Source organism: Hemiscyllium ocellatum, chromosome 13, assembly GCF_020745735.1.
Source record: "Hemiscyllium ocellatum isolate sHemOce1 chromosome 13, sHemOce1.pat.X.cur, whole genome shotgun sequence".
Taxonomy (NCBI): Eukaryota; Metazoa; Chordata; class Chondrichthyes; order Orectolobiformes; family Hemiscylliidae; genus Hemiscyllium; species Hemiscyllium ocellatum.
The window spans coordinates 4,384,759-4,402,501 of NC_083413.1; the positions used below are offsets into that span (position 1 = coordinate 4,384,759).

The 17,743-nt window shown below is 41.9% G+C and overlaps 1 protein-coding gene across 4 annotated transcripts in view; it reads right to left on the minus strand.

The window, feature by feature from the left end:
- Positions 1-6,203: 6,203 nt before the first annotated feature.
- The window catches only part of zbtb38 (zinc finger and BTB domain containing 38), a 117,482-nt gene continuing 105,942 nt past the window's right edge, over positions 6,204-17,743 (minus strand). For all 4 annotated transcript variants that reach the window (XM_060833991.1, XM_060833990.1, XM_060833993.1 and 1 more), the window contains one exon: positions 6,204-11,366. In XM_060833991.1, the coding sequence (XP_060689974.1) occupies positions 7,206-11,366 (4,161 nt within the window). In that variant the 3' untranslated portion in view covers positions 6,204-7,205. The remainder of the gene's footprint in view (positions 11,367-17,743) is intronic.

Genomic DNA, 17,743 nt, shown 5'->3' on the forward strand with positions numbered 1-17,743 from the left:
CAGGCAGGAGTCTGCAGAAAGATCTAGACAGTTTAGGAGAGTGGTCCAGGAAATGGCTGATGAAATTCAATGTGAGCAAATGTGAGGTCTTGCACTTCAGAAAAAAAAACAGGCATGGACTATTTTCTAAATGGTGAGAAAATTCATAAAGCCAAAGTACAAAGAGATCTGGGAGTGCTAGTCCAGGATTCTCTGAAGTTTGACTTGCGGGTTGAATGTGGGTTAAGAAAGCAAATGTAATGTTGTCATTTGTCTCAAGAGGGTTGGAATATAAAAGCAGCGATGTGCTTCTGAGACTTTATAAAGCTCTAGTTAGGCCCCATTTAGAATACTGTGTCTAGTTTTGTGCCCCACACCTCAGGAAGGACATACTGGCACTGGAGCATGTCCAGCAGGGATTCACACAGATGATCCCTGGAATGGTAGGCCAAACATACAAGAACGGCTAAGGATCCTGGGATTGTATTCAGTAGAGTTCAGAATGTTGAGGGGAAATCTAATAAAAAACTTACAAGATAATGCTTGGCTTAGAAAGGGTGGATGCTGGGAATTTGTTTCCGTTAGGCAGGGAAACTAGGACAGTGGGCACAGCCTTAGAATTCGAGGAGGTCAATTTAGAACGGAAATGAGGGGACATTTCTTCAGCCAGAGCGTGGTGGGCTGTGGAATTCATTGCCACGGAGCGCAGTGGAGGCCAGGATGTTTTCAAGGCAGAGATTGATAAATTCTTGATCTTGCAAGGAATTAAGGGCTACGGGGAGAGTGCGGATAAGTGGTGTTGAAATGCCCATCAGCCAAGATTAAATGGTGGAGTGGACTCGATTGGCCAAATGGCCTTACTTCCACTCCTGTGTCTGATGGTCTTATGACAGGGAGCAAGGAATGCCTGTTGGATTAAATTGCATTTATTTCAATGCAAGAGGGTTGACAGGTAAGGCCGATTAACTCGGCATGGATAAGTATGTGAGACTAGGATATTATAGCCATTACAGAAACATGGCTATGGGAGGGACAGGACTGGCAGCTTAATGTACCAGGTACATTGGGCGAGACAAAGGTGGTGGAAGGGGTGAGGGGGAGTTACATTTTTTAATTAAAGCTAGTATCACAACAGTAACCAGAGATAAAATAATTGAAGGATGATCTAGTGAGGCTTTGTGGGTGAAACTAAGAAATAAGAAGGCATGGGCTGTTCTATAGGCACCCAAATACTCAACAAAAATTAGAGGAACAAATATGCTGGGAGATTGGGGAGTTTTGCAGGAGCAATAGGGTTGTCATAGTAGGGGATATTAATTTTCCTAACATAGACTAGGACTGCCAGTGCATTAAGGGCTTGGGGGGGATGGAATTTGATAAGTGAGTTCAGGAAAGTTTCCTTAAACAGTGGGTAGCACAATGGCACAGCAGTTAGTACTGCTGCCTCACAGCTTCAGAGACCCAGGTTCAATTCCCACCTCAGGCAACTGTGTGTGTGTGGAGTTTGCACATCCTCCCTGTGTTCTGCTTGGGTTTCCTCCCGGTGCTCTGGTTTCCTCCCACAATCCAAAAATGTGCACGTTAGGTGAATTGGCCATGCTAAATTGCCTGTACTGTTAGGTGAAGGGGTAAATGTAGGAGAATGGGTCTGGGTGGGTTGCTCTTCGGAGGGTCGGTGTGGAATGGTGAGCCAAGGGGCCTGTTTCCACACTGTAAGTAATCTAATCTAATCTATAGAAGGCCCTACTCAGGAAGGGGCAAAACTCGACCTACTCTTGGGAAATAAGGCAGGACATTGAAAATAGAACATGACAGCACAGTACAGGCCCTTCAGCCCTTGATGTTGCGCCAACCTGTGAATCCAATCTAAAGCCCATCTCCTCTACTGTGATATGGACTGCCTCCAAGATATCACCAAGAGAGAGCTTAGAAGAGCCAGAAAGGGACATGAGAAGTCTTTGGCAGAGCGGATAAAAAAAAAACCCGAAAGCTTTCTATAGGTATGTCAGGAATAAAAGAAGGGATCAGGGTAAGATTAGGGCCTGTCGAGGATGTAGTGAGACATTGTGTGTTGAGTCTGAAGAGATAGGAGAGGTGCTAAATGAACATTTTTCATCAGTATTAACACAGGAAGCAGACATTGTTGTCGAAGAGAAAACTGAAATACAGGCTATTAGACTAGACAGGATTGAGATGCAGAAGGAGAAGGTATTAGCGATTCTGGAAAGTATGAAAATAGCTAAGTCCCCTGGACCCGGATGGGATTTTTCCTAGGATTCTCTCAGAAGGTAGAGAGGAGATTGCAGAGCCTTTGGCTTTGATCTTTATGTCGTCATTGCGAACAGGAATAGTGCCAGAAGACTGGAGGAAGCAAATGTTCCCTTATTCAAGAAGGGGAGTAGAGACAACCCTGGTAATTATAGATCCAGTGAGCACTACTTCGGTTGTGAGTAAAGTGTTGGAAAAGATTATAAGAGATAGGATTTGTAATCCTCTGGAGAGGAATAATTTGATTTCAGATAGTCAACATGGTTTTGTGAAGGGTAGGTCGTGCCTCACAAACCCTACTGAGTTCTTTGAGGTGGTGACCAAACAGGTGGATGAGGGTTAAGCCGTTGGTGTGGTGTATATGGTTCCCCATGGTAGGCTATTGCAGAAAATAGGGAGGCATGATTTTGGGGGTGATTTAGCAGTTTAGATCAGAAATTGGCTAGTTGTAAGGAGACAGAGGTGGTGGTTGACGGGAAATGTTCATCCTGGAGTTCATTTACAAGTGGTGTACCACAAGGATCTGTTTTTGGGCCACTGGATGAGGGCATAGAAGGATGGGTTACTAAATTTGCAGTTGACTCTAAGGTCGATAGAATTGTAAACAGTGTGGAAGGATGTTGTAGGTAATAGAGGAACATGGATAAGCTGCAGAGCTGTGCTGAGAGGTGGCAAATGGAGTTTAATGTGGAAAAGTGTGAAGTTATTCACTTTGGAAGGAGCAACAGGAATACAAAGTACTGGGCTAATGGTAAGATTCTTGGTAGTATGGATGAGCAGAGAGATCTCGGTGTCCATGTACATAGATCCCTGAAAGTTGCCTCCCAGGTTGATAGGGTTGTTAAGATGGCATAAGGTGTGTTAGCTTTTATTGGTAGAGAGTTTGAGTTTTGGAGCCACAAGGTCATGTTGCAGCTGTGCAAACCTCCGATGCGGCTAGTATTGCGTACAGTTCTGGTCAATGCATTATAGGAAGGATGTGGAAGCTTTGGAAAGGGTGGAGAGGAGATTTACCAGGACATTGCCTGGTATGGAGGGAAGGTCTTACAAGGAAAGGCTGAGGGACTTGAGGCTATTTTCATGAGAGAAGAAGGTTAAGAGGTTATTTAATGCAGGCATACAAGATTATCAGAGGATTAGATGTGGTGGACAGTGAGACCCCTTTTCTTCGGATGGTGATGGTTAACACGAGGGAATAGCTTTAAATTGAGGGATGATAGATATATGACAGATAACAGAGGTAGTTTCTTTACTCAAGAGAGTAGTAGGGGCGTGGAACACATTGCCTACAACAGTAGTGGACTCACTAACATTAAGAGCATTTAAATGGTAATAGGATAAACATATGGATGATAATGGAATAGTGTAGGTTAGATGGTCTTGGATGTTTAACTGCCTGTCCTGAACCCTCTGCAATCACATCCCTGTGATGCTTACCACATCATAATGATTCACAATGATTTGTGCAGTTAATTCATCTACTTTGTTATGAATACTATGAGCATTCAGGTAAAGTGCCTTAATGTTAATTTTCTTATTACTAGAAATGTTGGAAATCATGAGGATATGTCCTAAGTTAATCCTTCCTTTTTGCTTCATTCCTAGTCTGTCTTGAAAGTAAACCCTGCACACATGCTAACCTGTTGCTAATCTTTCTACTTGACTCCATACTCCCTGTTGCTTTCCCTTTCCCTTCCCCTGGACTCAAGTTTAAAGTCTAGTGACCACCCCATTTATCCTTTTCGCCAGAACACTGGTTCCAGATCAGTTCAGGTGGAGATTGTCCCATCGGTACAGATCGCCCCAATTCTAAAACTGATGCCAATGTCCCTGAAATGGAATCCAGCTTTCCCACACCAATCTCTCAGCTACATGTTTACTTCCCTAATTTTCTTATCCCTATGCCAATTAGCACGTGGCTCGGGCAGTAATCCAAAGATTATGACCCTCGAGGACCTGTTCTTCAATTTCCTTCCTAGTGCTTGATATTCCCCAAACAGGTCCTCCTTCTTAGCCTTGCCTATGTTGTTAGTGCCAACGTGGACCACAACAACTGGATCTTCTTCCTGCTCCAATATCCTTTCAAGCCGGTCGGAGATGTCCTGCACCCTGGCACCAGGCAGGCAACACACCATGCGGAACTCCTGATCTGGCTTGCAAAGGATACTATCTGTCCCCCTAATTATAGAATCCTCTATAACAACTACTTGTCTTTTTGCTCCCCTCTCTTGAATGGCCTTCTGCACCATGGTGCCGTGGTCAGCTGGCTCATCCTGTCCACAGCCCTTTTGCTCATCCGTACAGGGAGCAAGAATCTCATACCTGTTGGACAAGGTCAAGGGCTGAGGCTACTCCAGTCCTAAACTCAGAATCCTCCTACCTGCCTCACTTACAATCACACCCTGTTGTTCCTGATCACTAACTTAAATTTGAATTATTTAATCTACTGGGTGTCATGTTCCAGCCTGACCTGTCCCTTCATGTTACTATTTCTGATTGCTGTATCTCCTTCCAGCCTCGTACTTGCCTCCATGCTGTTGAGAATACCATCCCCCTGGCAATTGAGTTTAAACCCTCCCTTGCAGCACCAGCAAACCTGGCCGCCAAGATGTTAGTCCCCCTCTAGTTCAGTTGTAACCCATCCCTCTTGAACAGGTCATCTCTGCCCCAGAAAAGATCCCAATGATCTAAAAATCTGAATCCCTGCCCCCTGCACCAATTCTTTAGCCATACATTCATCTGTCATGTCCTCCTGTTCTTACCCTCACTAGCACGTGGCACTGGAAGTAACTGGAGATTCCTACCGACGAGGTCCTGGATTTTCACATTTTTCCTACCTCTCTATATCACTCCACAGGACCTCATCCCTAGTTCTCCCTATGTCATTTATGCCAACATGCACAATAACTTCTGGCTGTTCACCCTCCCCCTGGAGGTCATTCTGCAGTCCCTCCAAGACATCCTGGACCTTGGCCCCGGGAGGCAACACACCATCCTAGAAACCCATTTGCTGCCACAGAAACTCCTGTCTGTCCCCCTAACTATCAAGTCTCCTATCATGAAGGTCCTGTTTAACTTTACCCTTTCCCACTGTGCCTCAGAGGTGTTCGTAGCTGCTTTCCCCTGAACAGTCATCCCCTCCAACAGTATCCAAAATGGTAGACTTGTTTTCAAAGGGAAAAGCCACGGGGGATTCCTGCATTCTCTGCCTACTCCCTTTGCCTTTCCTAGTGGTCACCTAGCTACTCTCTGCTGGACCTTAGGTGTGACCACCTCACTAAAACTCCTCTCTGTGAAGCGCTCAGCATCTCGGATGATCCGGAGTCCATCCAGCTCCAGCTCCCTACCATGGTCTCCCAGGAGCTGCAGCTGGGTGCACTTCTCACACGTGTGGTCATCAGGGACGATGGAAGTCTCCCTGAGCTCCCACATCCTGCAGGAGGAACATGTGACTGCCCTAACTGCCATCTCAACCACTGTAAGACTAAAGAGGAAAGTTAAAAAGACTTTACCTGAGCTTACCAGTGTTAGACTAGGAGGAGAGATCATTCAAATTAGGCATGTTTTCTGTAGGATTTAGAAGGTTAAAAGGGTGGTGTTATTGAAGTCTTCAGATATGATGCAGGCACAATTACAACATTTAAAAAGACACTTTGATAAGTACATGAATAGAAAAGGTTTGGAGGAATATGGGCCAGGAGCAGGCAGGTGAGACTAGTTTAATTGGGATTATGTTCAGCATAGACTAGTTGGATTGGAGGTTCTGTTTCCATGTTGAATGATTCTATAACATCAATATTAAAAAGGGGTCATTTATTTGTGATCGACTGACAGGAAAACTGATATCATGTCATGAAGATTTATTTACTGTTGACATCATGATCTGTAATGAATGGAAAATAAAAACATGGAAAATAAATCAAAACGTCACATTTCAACAAGGAAAGCTAAAAAAATTATATTGTTTAATTTGCTTTATTACATCAAATTAATTCCATCAGTGGCATCTACAGTGATATCATATCCTTTTAACACAAAAAATTACCTTTCCCCTTCCACACCACCCTCCCAAAAAAAAGTAATCCTTAGTTTGACAAATTCCTTTACATTCGTTACATGAAACATTAATCCAACAACAGTCACACGCTTATAGAATTGAATTTCAAGTTATTGCCAACATGTACATTAGGAAAACTCCTTAAAATGTTTCAAACACTATTTTCTGGGCAAAAAAATACAAACTAAAGCATGTTACACTCTGAGATAGAGTAAACTGACATAACAGTTTTTTTTAAACTCGATCTAAATACAGTTAAATGTCACTGTGCAGGAGGAGGGAAAATGGTACTTGTGGACACAGTTTACATCACATATCTAAAGTTGTATCTTATTGAAATGAAAGAGACAGATATATATACACAAATATACATATATGTATCTGTACATACAAGACTGCTACGAGTTGTCATGATTTTTGCTATTTTAGAAGTTAAATATCTTGGATGGATGCTTTGTATTAACATTATTTGCTCCAACTTTGAAAATAAGTTTAATTTGGTATCCAACTTGCTTCTGCTTAAACCAGTGCCATGTGAGCATGCTTCTCTGCATTGAAAGCTTCAATAAACATCTCACAGCCATAAAACTTAGATGCATTTAAAAAGTTTCATTATAATGATGTTTAAAGCAAGGGAAATTTTCAGAAACAACTGAGAAATCAGTGTTTGAGGAGAAAACGTGATACTTATTTCCTTCAAGAAAATAACTTGAAACAAAAAACAAGAAACTTACTTTCTTTCCCAAGGTCCCTTGAGAGTTTTGCCTTTAATACCTTCATAATCTCCTGCAGCACAATTTCTTTAGCACAATAATATGCTTTAAACTTAAACATTCTGAGTTTCAATTATATTCCTCTCTATAGCTGAAGAAAGCACTAAATTCTCACAACTGAGCCTTTTTTACATGGCTTTGTACACCATCCCCTCGCCCTGATGAGTATAAAACATTTTAGAAGAATGTTGATAGAAAGCAAATCTGCCATCATCTCTGTTGCTATTCTCACACTGATAAGAAACATTTCTGCAAATAGGCAGATTAATGTCTAGATTTTGCTGGTGAATCTGCCAAATGTTCTCACTATTTTGTGGTAGCGAACTCCGTAAAGGATCTGCATTGATGTCATGCACACTTGACCATGTGTATTTTGTATTATTAGTTTGAACGATTGGCAGTTCAGGTTGGCCGCAATCAGGGCTAAGTTCTGTGTTGTGTGAACTGAGATTCTGTTCACAGTTACCTGTAGTAGTTGCCAATTTCAGTTTGTTCTCTGCCTCTGTCCTATTTGTAAGCTTAGATTCGGCTACGGTTGGACAAGTCACATTTGTATGGAGATCACTTTGGTAGTTCTTCGATCCTTCTGCATCCTCACAACCAGGATCCTTTATTAAGTGCTTTTTTTGGTGCATACCAAGTGCAGCAGCTGTTTTGCAAATTTTAAAACACTGGAAACAAACATGCTCCTTTCCTACCTGCTGAGCACGCTTTCTTTCCAAGTGTCTTTGCTCATGATTCTTCTTTGTTGTCAGGTAAAGGAAACGCCGAGGGCAGAAATGACAGCGGTACCGCTTTTCCCCAGTGTGGATCCTTTCGTGCTTTTTAAGAGTTTCACTCAAAGTGAAAGCCTTGTTGCAGTAGAGGCAAATAAATTCTTTAACACCCAAATGGATGCGTTCATGTTTGTGGAGGTTTCCTTGGACCGAAAACCGTCGGCCACAGGATTTGCAGGAGAATGGTTGTTCACCTGTATGACATCGCATATGCATTTTCAATGTAGAAGAGTTTGGAAATGATTTTGTGCAAATACTACATGAATGAGGCTTTGTTGTTGAATGGCTTTTTGGTTGTCTTTTCACTTCTTCAGTATCTTTTAATTTATCACCAAGTGTACAATTAGATTCTTGAGATACATCATTATTCTCTTTGTTTATAGCAATTCCTTTTAGGATGTCAAAATTCTGTTCTTCTCTGATAGCAGGAATCGGAACAGAGGGGCTATCAACATTGCATCCACCATTTTTCTTCCATCTAGATTTTCTCAGTTTATTAAACCCTTTAGATCTCTTTTTTGGTTTATATGAATAGTATGGTCTCCAAAGTTTGTCATTTGAGTCATGATCACTCATTTCATCACATGTTTCAATGCCTCCAGCAGGATCTGCAATGCTTCCAATAGGATCTGTGTAACTAGGTGACTTGTTAATTTGTTCTTCACTTTCTTCTTTTTTAATATCATGGACCATCTTTTCTTCATTTGGAATCATGTATTTAGGTTTTCTACCTTTTCTACGGAACTGTCTGGATTCTGTAATTTGTCTTTGTACAACTGCTTTGTCCCCGATCTTCACTGTAATTTGGCAAAGAGGAGCTACTTGATTATCTGTGGAGGTTCCAGGAAAGGCAGGTTTTGCAATATAAGTTTCTGTTCGACATCCTCCAGAAAAAGTGCTTGAATGATTTTTTGGTGTAGGAGCTGGTTCTGTGATTTGTCCATTTCCCTTTTTGTACGTACTTTTTTTCTGAAATCTAACACAATCTTTAGAAATATTTTTCCTTGGATTTGTATCCAAAGAATCGTTGATCAAATTGGTCTGTGAACGTGAGTGATGAATATCATTGCCAGACTGAACTCCATGGTTGTATGTAATGACTGAAGAAAATGCATTTCCATGTTTTATAACAGATGAAACTCTATTGCTGTGCATTATAACAGAGGGAGCGGTGTGCCCATAGTTAATAACAGAAAGACCTGTATTGTTTACATTAGTGACCAACCCTTGTTGCCCAATATCAGCATTATCTTTATCATTATCATAGGTTTCATTTTCTGTTGAAGTGCAAGGAAGTAAGGGTTTATTAAGATGGCAACCAATGGAAAGACTGCCACCTTCACATTCAGACAGGTGGCATGCTTCCCTTGCACTACTTTCAGATGTTTCTGTGAGGAAGGATCCTGGTGCGCAAAGAGAAGACTGCTGTGAAGGCATAATTTCTGAAGATAGCAATTTGTCCTGCAAATGCTCTGAAGTAGATGATAAGCTACCAGTGGAAAAATTAGTGATGTCAAGAGAACTGGTATTTTCATCACTTGAAGAAACTCCAACAACCTTATTATCTTTGCAGTTTTCTGGGGAAGATCTAGTGTATGTTTTGTAAGGTCTTTTTTGTAATTTCATAGGTAGAAGCCTGTAAAGTTTGAATGGATACATCTTGGCTCTATATCCACCACTTGTTGCTTTCTTGTTTGTAGGAAGACCTGGATCAATGCCATGAAATGATTTCTGATGGGTTTTCAAAGTATAATAGGTCATAAAGGTCTCTAAACAAAAGATGCACTGATAGCGTCTCTCCCCAGTGTGCCATATTTCATGTTTAGTACGATATTCAGCTAATGCAAATACCTTATTGCAGTAGTGACAGGGATATGTTCGCCGCCAAGAATGAACATTGGCATGTCTCTTTAAGCTGGACAAAGTTACATAGGAACGTTTGCAAACACTGCAAAAGTATAAAATGTGTCCCTCAACAACTTTCACGAAGTGTTCTGGTTCTGGGGAGCTGTTGCCTCTCCTTGACCGCACCAATTTTAATGGGCGTTTGTTGGAAGGTTCTAATTCTAAAGCATGGGAATTTGAATTTCGATCTTCCTCACCACTTGCAACTTCATTGTCACTGCAAATATTCTCCACTTGCTCATCAATTGATTCACAATCAGACAAAGATGTTCCTGGTCCTCTGCAAAGATGCTCATGAGTTTGTAGCCTCTTCAGATGAACGAATGGTTTACCACAGTGCCTACAAGATAAAGGTTTCTCCAAAAGTGTTGTGTGGATTTGGGAATGAACATTCAATGATACTCGAGTACTAAAAGATCGTGGACAATATTTACAATTGTAAGGAGTTTGGCATGGTACTGCTGGCACAGTTTCAGACCAAACAGTATTAGATACTAATTTGCTCATGTTTTCCTTAGCAGAAGCTCTTTCTACATCAGTATGTCCACTTTCAGTTTCCCTTGTCTCCACGTCAGGTCCACTTAATGGACTAGTAGCTGGCACAACATTTACTGGGCTACTACCATTTGTAGTTTGCAAAGCATTCAAGTTAAATCGTAAAACATTGAAGCCAGTGGAGCTGGCAGTGTACAGTGTTTGTGGAGTTTTGGAAATTTGGTCTTGCAACTGCATCTCCTGTGTAGCTCCAGAATCTGCAGTATTGCTATTAATATTGCACAAAGGTTTTTCATTTTCTTCTGTAGGTTTCTTCACTTGAAGATCAGAAGGAGGATCAACATTTTGCTGATCTTTTCGAGATGATGATACAGCATAGGAATGTTCAGCAAAAGTTTGAGCAGGTATCTGCTGTGTGCCATTTGCATCCTGGCCAACACATACCATGGACAGCTTATCAGATTCAGTTGCTTTTTTGTTGACATTGGTTGTTAAGTCAACTGGAAAATACATGTCACTGCCAGCTTGCATGTCAAAAATTGAAAACGCATTTGTGATTCGAGGTCCATTTACAAAAGGGAAGTCTTCATTGCCTTTATCACTCACAGCATTGCAGACCTCTGCTTTGAGATTCGGAATGCTACTTGGCAAAGAGAGGGAAGAAGCAGGAGAAACTGACTGAGAAGAGTTAGGTGAATAACTGCATAGTGCATTTACAGATTCAATGTGTTGCTGAGGAATAGGCATCAGATTTTCCAAAAATGATATACCTAATCTTTTCCCAGCATCAACAAGTTCTTGAACTCTCTCATATCCTTTGATAGCTACCTTTGCACTGTAGATGAAATGCAGTATTTCTGCAAACACATCTGCCTTGAAGTCAGGCAGCTCCAGAATATGGCCAACCAACCACAACTCCTGGCTCGAAAAGAGGTTTTTAAAGTAAATACTAGCTGCTGCCAAGACATTTTTGTGGGCTTTAAACTTGGCATCTTCCACAACAATGGTTACATCACAAAAGACTCCTTTGGTGCGTTGTTCATTCAAGCAGCAAAGGACAGTCTGGCTGTGGGAGTTGTCCATCATATCTGTACTTGAAGGCATGGCAATCTTCTAGAAAGAAAATAAATGAATTCAAGTCAGCATTAGAAACTGAGTCAACTCTGACCAAGTGCAGATCAGGGATCAAATGTGGATCTCATGTCTGTAGCTATAACTAAAAATAGGTGTATAATAGACTGAAGCTTTATCCTCAATTTTAATGGTGTTAATGTAAAACAGGAGTGTTATTCTGTTGCTCATCTAACCAGGTGATCTGAAACTTACTTTTGACTTCTTTCTAATTTATAAATATACACTTTATATCAAACAATACCTGACAAAACTAAATTTACTTTTGGTGATGTTTGGTGGAACTCATGAATGTGAGGAGAGATAGGATGGTGAAATTGCATTGGGAAGACCGCGCCTGGCCTGGCCCAGCCTGGTACTGGATGAAGTATAGACACACTCTCCACATCAAAGGCTCTAACCTTGGGCCATTCTCCCCTTGGAGCTGATGGAATTTTTTGGACATCGCTCAGACTGAGTGAGACTAGAACCCAACTGCAGTCTGGGGATGGTCAGACAGGCTCCTTCACCACCACCACCAGTATCCTCCCCCACAACACCCCACCCCAATATAAAGAAACCTTCTAAATGCTGGAGCACCCACATTCACTTCAAACCCCTAACCTCCTACACATACACATTTTCTTGGAACTACTAAATTCTGCAGGCTCTCTGAAGGATCCAGCATAGTACCATGTAAGAGCACCTTCATATTGAAGCTCCTGGTATTTACCCACCTCGACCAAACACAACTAACTAATAGAAAGCAAAAAGTGGGGATAAATAGGTGTTTTTCTGGCTGGCGATCAGTGGCTAATGGGGTGCCTCAGGGAGCAGTGTTGGGACCGCGATTATATTAGATTAGATTCCCTACAGAATGGATACAGGCCCTTCGCCCCAACAAGGCCATGCCAGCTCTTTGAAGAGTAACCCACCCAGACTCATTCCCCTATCCTATATTTACCCATGACTAATGCACCTATCACTCTGGGCAATTTAGCACAGCCAATTTACCTAACCTGCACATCTTTGGATAGTGGGAGGAAACCGGAACACCCGGAGGAAACCCACGCAGACACGGGGAGAATGTGCAAACTCCATACAGACAGTCGCCTGAGGCGGGAATCGAACCCAGGTCCTTGGCGCTGGGAGGCAGCAGTGCTAATCACTGAGCCACTGTGCTGCCCCTTGTTTACAATTTACATAGATGATTCGGAGTTGGGGACCAAACGCATATGTCAAAGTTCACAGATGCCACTAAAATGAGTACTTGAGTAAAGTGTGTGGAGGACAGTGAAAGTCTGCAGAGGGATATAGATAAGTTAAGTGAATGGCAAGGGCCTGGCAGATGGAGTACAATGCTGGTAAATGTGAGGTCATTCATTTTGGTAGAACAAACAGCAAAATGGACTACTATTTAAATGCTGTTGCATGAATCATAGAAAAGTTGATTTGGAGGTCAGTAGGTAATTAAGGCAAATTGAATATTGTCCTTCATTGCTAGATGGATAGAGTTTAAAATCAGAGAGGTTATGTTGCAGCTATGTAGGGTGCTGATAAGCTACACCTGGAGTACTATGTACAGTTTTGGTCTCCTTACTTGAGAAAAGATGTATTGGCACCAGAAAGGGTGCAGAGGAGGTTCACCAGGATAATTCTGGAATGGAGACAGTTGGCTTACGAGGAGAGATTGAGTAGACTTCATTGGTATTTAGAAGAATGATTGGGGGATGGTCTTATAGAAATATATTTCTTCCCTTCATAATTTTATAAGAGAGAAGCAGGGAGATTGTTTCCACTAGTGGGTGAAACTAGGATTAGGGAGCATAGCCTCAAATGAGGGGGGAACAGATTTAGGACTGAATTGAGGAGGAATTCCTTCACCCAAAGGGTTGCGCGAATCTGTGGAACTCCCCTGCCAAGTGAAACAGTTGGAACTATGTTGTTGCATGTTTTTAAGACAAAGATAGATAGATTTTTGAACAGTTAAGGAATTAAGGGTGATAGTGAGTGGACAGATAAGTGGAGCTGAGTCCATGAGAAGATCAGCTATGATCTTATTGATTGGTGGAGCAGGCTCAAAGGCTCCTGCTCCTATGTTCTTTTTTCTCCTTGGTGCTGTCACCAGGACTCTCCAGGACAAGCTGGGCCTCCCAAAATTGACAGTGAGTGAAAGCCTGTGGAGAAGCCAGCTTCCACAAGATTGGACATTCCAATTCTGCATCCTTTCCTTTGTTGGCAAGTGATCTACCCTTCCTTATGTTTCGATACAAAAAAACCAAGAGAGGCACATTTTCTGCAGTAGCTTAGAGGTGAACTTCAATAATATGGAAGGGGGGTACAAAACTTAGAAAGAATATCATCATGGGATGTGGAACACAAACAAATTGCAGGGGGAGAAAAAAGCGTTAGAGATCTGGAGCATCTCCATATCCACAGTCCCTATCTTTACATGGAACAAAGACAGAAATTTTTATCAACAACCAAAACAGAAATTTCTGGAAAATCTCAGCAGGTCTGGCAGCATCTGTAGCGAGAAAGAAAAAAAATAATATTTTTGTTTCAATGACCCTTCTTCAGAACTGATTATATAGCTAGGAAAAGGTTGTTGTATATGCTAAAATGGGAGGGGTGGGGGGGGGGGGGGGGGGGGGGGGGGGGGGGGAAGGTGGTAACAGGTTTAGGGGATGAGTAAACAATAGGTCGACATGGAGCCCAGAGAGAGGAAACATATGGGCAGACAAAGGAATGGGTAGAGGTCAGCCTGGGAGAATGAATAGTTGCTAATAAGGACTATTAGTAACTGACAATGTTTTTTGTGGTAGCAGCCATGTGATGATGAAGGCTGGTATGTGGGGTTTGAGGAATGGACTTACGGGAGAAGGTGCTCAGGCTGTAAAATTATTGACCTCAATATTGAGTCCTGTTAATGCTGCACAGTCCCCAAGCAGAAAATGAAGTGCTGTTCCTCCAGCTGACCCTGAGCTTCACTGGAGCACTACAGCAAGCCTGAGGAGGAGGTACTGGCCAGAGAACAGGTGGTCTGTTGAAGTGACAGGCAACAGGAAGCTCAGGGTCATTGTTTGCAGACAGAATGTAGGTGTTCTACGAAGTGGTTGCCCAGCCTGCATTTTGTCTTCCTAATATAAAGCAAACAGAAATTTGTATGTTTCTGTTATTGCGATGGAATGGGTGACGCTGGTCAGGCCAGATGTTCTGAAGAAAGGTCACTGGACTTGAAATGTTAACTGTTTTCTGTCTGTATAAATGCTGCCTGACCTGCTGAGTTTCTCGAGCATTTTGTGTTTTGTTTGCAGCAGATGTCTTATCCATCCCCAGTTACCTTTGACTCGGAGAGTTGTTCCTGGTGACCTGGCCAATACTGTATGTCGCTCAAATCAACAACATTAAAAAAAACACTGATTATCCAGTCATTGTGATATTAACCTTATTCATAAATAAATGTTGGCAAATTGCACAAACAGTTGGTGGTAGAGCACTTGCAGGTTTGTTGCTTTTTCTGCTTAGAGGGAACTTAATTGGATAAGGCATATTAGTCATTAACATAATATAGTGCACAAGTGTCACCACATATATTCAATTTCATCCCAAAGGCCAATAATTTAAAAAGAAGCATTTAAGTTAAGTTTGAATATGTATTTTCATTAACAAGTTATTCACTGTAAGTAGGTAATCAAAGTTTTTACTGAAAGATGGGCAGTCATTACATGAAACACACCAATAGTTTGAAAAGCATATCGTCTCACAATCACTATAGAGATTTTAAAATATTTTTCTCATTATAGTTGAGAAGATGACACAAGGAATTGAATCTTGTGTTCAGGATTTTACTGTAACAAATCAAGAAACTTCAGAGACATTGGTTAGGCCACTTTTAGAATATTGCATTCAATTCTGGTCTCCCTGCTATAGGAAGGATGTTGTGAAACTTGAAAGGGTTCAGAAAGGATTGACAAGCATGTTGCCAGGGTTGGAGAGTTTGACCTAGAGGAAAAGGCTGAATAGACTGGGGCTGTTTTCCCTAGGGTGTTGGAGGCTGAGGAGTGACCTTATAGAGGATTATAAAATCATGAGGGGCATGGATAGGGTAATTAGATAAGGTCTATTCCCTGGGGTGGGGAAGTCCAAAACCAGATGGCATAGGTTTAAAGTGATTGGGTAAAAATTTAAAAGGAACCTAAGGGGCAACCTTTTCACGTAGAGGGTGGTGCGTGTATAGAATGAGCTGCCAGAGGAAGTGGTAGAGGCTGGTACAATTACAACATTTAAAAGGCATCTGGATGAATACATGTGTGGGAAAGGTTTAGAAAGATATGGGCCAAATGCTGGCAAATGCGACTAGATTAATTTAGCATATCTTGTTGGCATGGGCAAGTTGGACTGAAGGATCTGTTTCTGTGCTGGACATCTTTATGACTCTAAATGTAGATCTCGAGTGCTTGCAGAGGAGGAAAGCCCTTTGTGCCGTTAAATTTATGCCAAAGTTTGCTCACTCTTCCAGAAACTCAGTGAATGAATTGCCTGAAATTTGACCACAGTGTTCAATCCCAACCACTGGAGTTTGCTGGTAAACAACTCCCAAATGTTTATACCAGGTCATAAATGTCACAATTTATGCTCAATACAAGGTAATGGTGCCAGTCTGTAGAGTGAATCCATTATGGTGTCCCTTAATTGGTCAACACAGGAAACTGCAAGTCACGTCATCTCCTTGTTGCAGTTTTATCCTAGGTCAGTGTTTAAACTAGCTTGACCAAAGTTCCCAGCATGTTTGATTATAGCTCGTATCTCATAGCCATTTCCGCTGCTGGCCACCCTGAAGGTAGTAAGAAAAAGGCAGGATACTATAGACCAGTGAGCCTGACATCAGTGATGGGCAAATTGTTGGAGGGAATCCTGAGGGACAGGATTTACATATATTTGGATAGCCAAGGACTGAGTACGAATAGTCAACATGGCTTTGTGCATGGAAGATCATGTCTCACTAACTTGATTAGTGTTTTGAAGAAGTAACGAAGAGGACTGATGAGGGCAGAGCGGCAGACGTGATCTATATGGACTTCAGTCAGGTTTTTGACAAGGTTCCTCATGGTAGACTGGTTAGCAAGATTAGATCATATGGAATTCATGGAGAACTAGCCATTTGGAAATAGAATTGGCTCAAAGTTAGAAGCCAGAGGGTGGTTGTGGAGGGTTGCTTTTCAGACTGGAGGCCTGTGACCAGTGGTTTGCCATAAGGGTTGGTGATTTTTGTCATTTATATAAATGATTTGAATGTGAACATAGAAGGTATAGTTAGTAGTTTGCAGATGACACCAAAATTGGAGGTGTTGTAGACAGCGAAGGTTACCTCAGAGTACACGGGATCTTGATCAGCTGGGCCAATGGGTCGAGGAGTGGCACATGGAGTTTAATTTAGATAAATGTTAGTTGCTGTTTTTTGGAAAGGCAAATCAGGGCAGGGCTTATACATTTAATGGTAAGGTCCTGTACAGTGTTGCTGAACAAAGAGACCTTGGAGTGTACGTTCACAGTTCCTTGAAAGTGAAGTTGCAGGTAGAAAGAATAGTGAAGGCGGCATTTGGTATGCTTTCCTTTATTGGTCAGAGCATTGAGTATAAGAGTTGGGAGATCATGTTATGGCTATACAGGACATAGTATTCCAAATGTGGCTTAACCTGTGAGAAATTCTGGGTCTCCCTGCTATTGGAAGGATGTTGTAAAACTTTAAAAGGTTCAGAAAAGATTTACAAGAATGTTGGCAGAGTTGGAGGGTTTGAGCTATAGGGAGAGCTGAATAAGCTGGGGCTGTTTTCCCTGGAGTGTTGGGAGGCTGAGGAGTGACCTTATAAATGTTTATAAGATCATGAAGGGCATGGATAGGAGAAATAGTCAAGGTCTTTTCCCTGGAGTGGGGGAGTCCTGAACCAGAGGACGTAGGTTTAAGGTGAGAGGGGAAAGATTTAAAAGGGACATAAGGACAACTTTTTCGCACAGAGGGTGGTTCGAGTATGGAATGAGCTGCCAGAGGAAGCGGTGGAGGCTAGTATAATTGCAACATTTAAAAGGCATCTGGATGGGTACATGAATAGGAAGGGTTTAGAGGGATATGTGGCCCAGGTGCTGACAAATGGGACTAGATTAGGTTGGGATATCTGGTCGGCGTGGATGAGTTGATCCTAAGGATCTGTTTCCGTGCTGTACATCTCTAGGACTCTAATGACCACAGTCCCTCCTGTTGATTCTGAAGCTCCACGTGAATTTGATTACAAACAGTGATTGAATTCCTTCTCAAGGGTAAGTATTGGAATCCAGTCAATCTGACTATTAATGTATGACTAATATTATTCTCACAATTA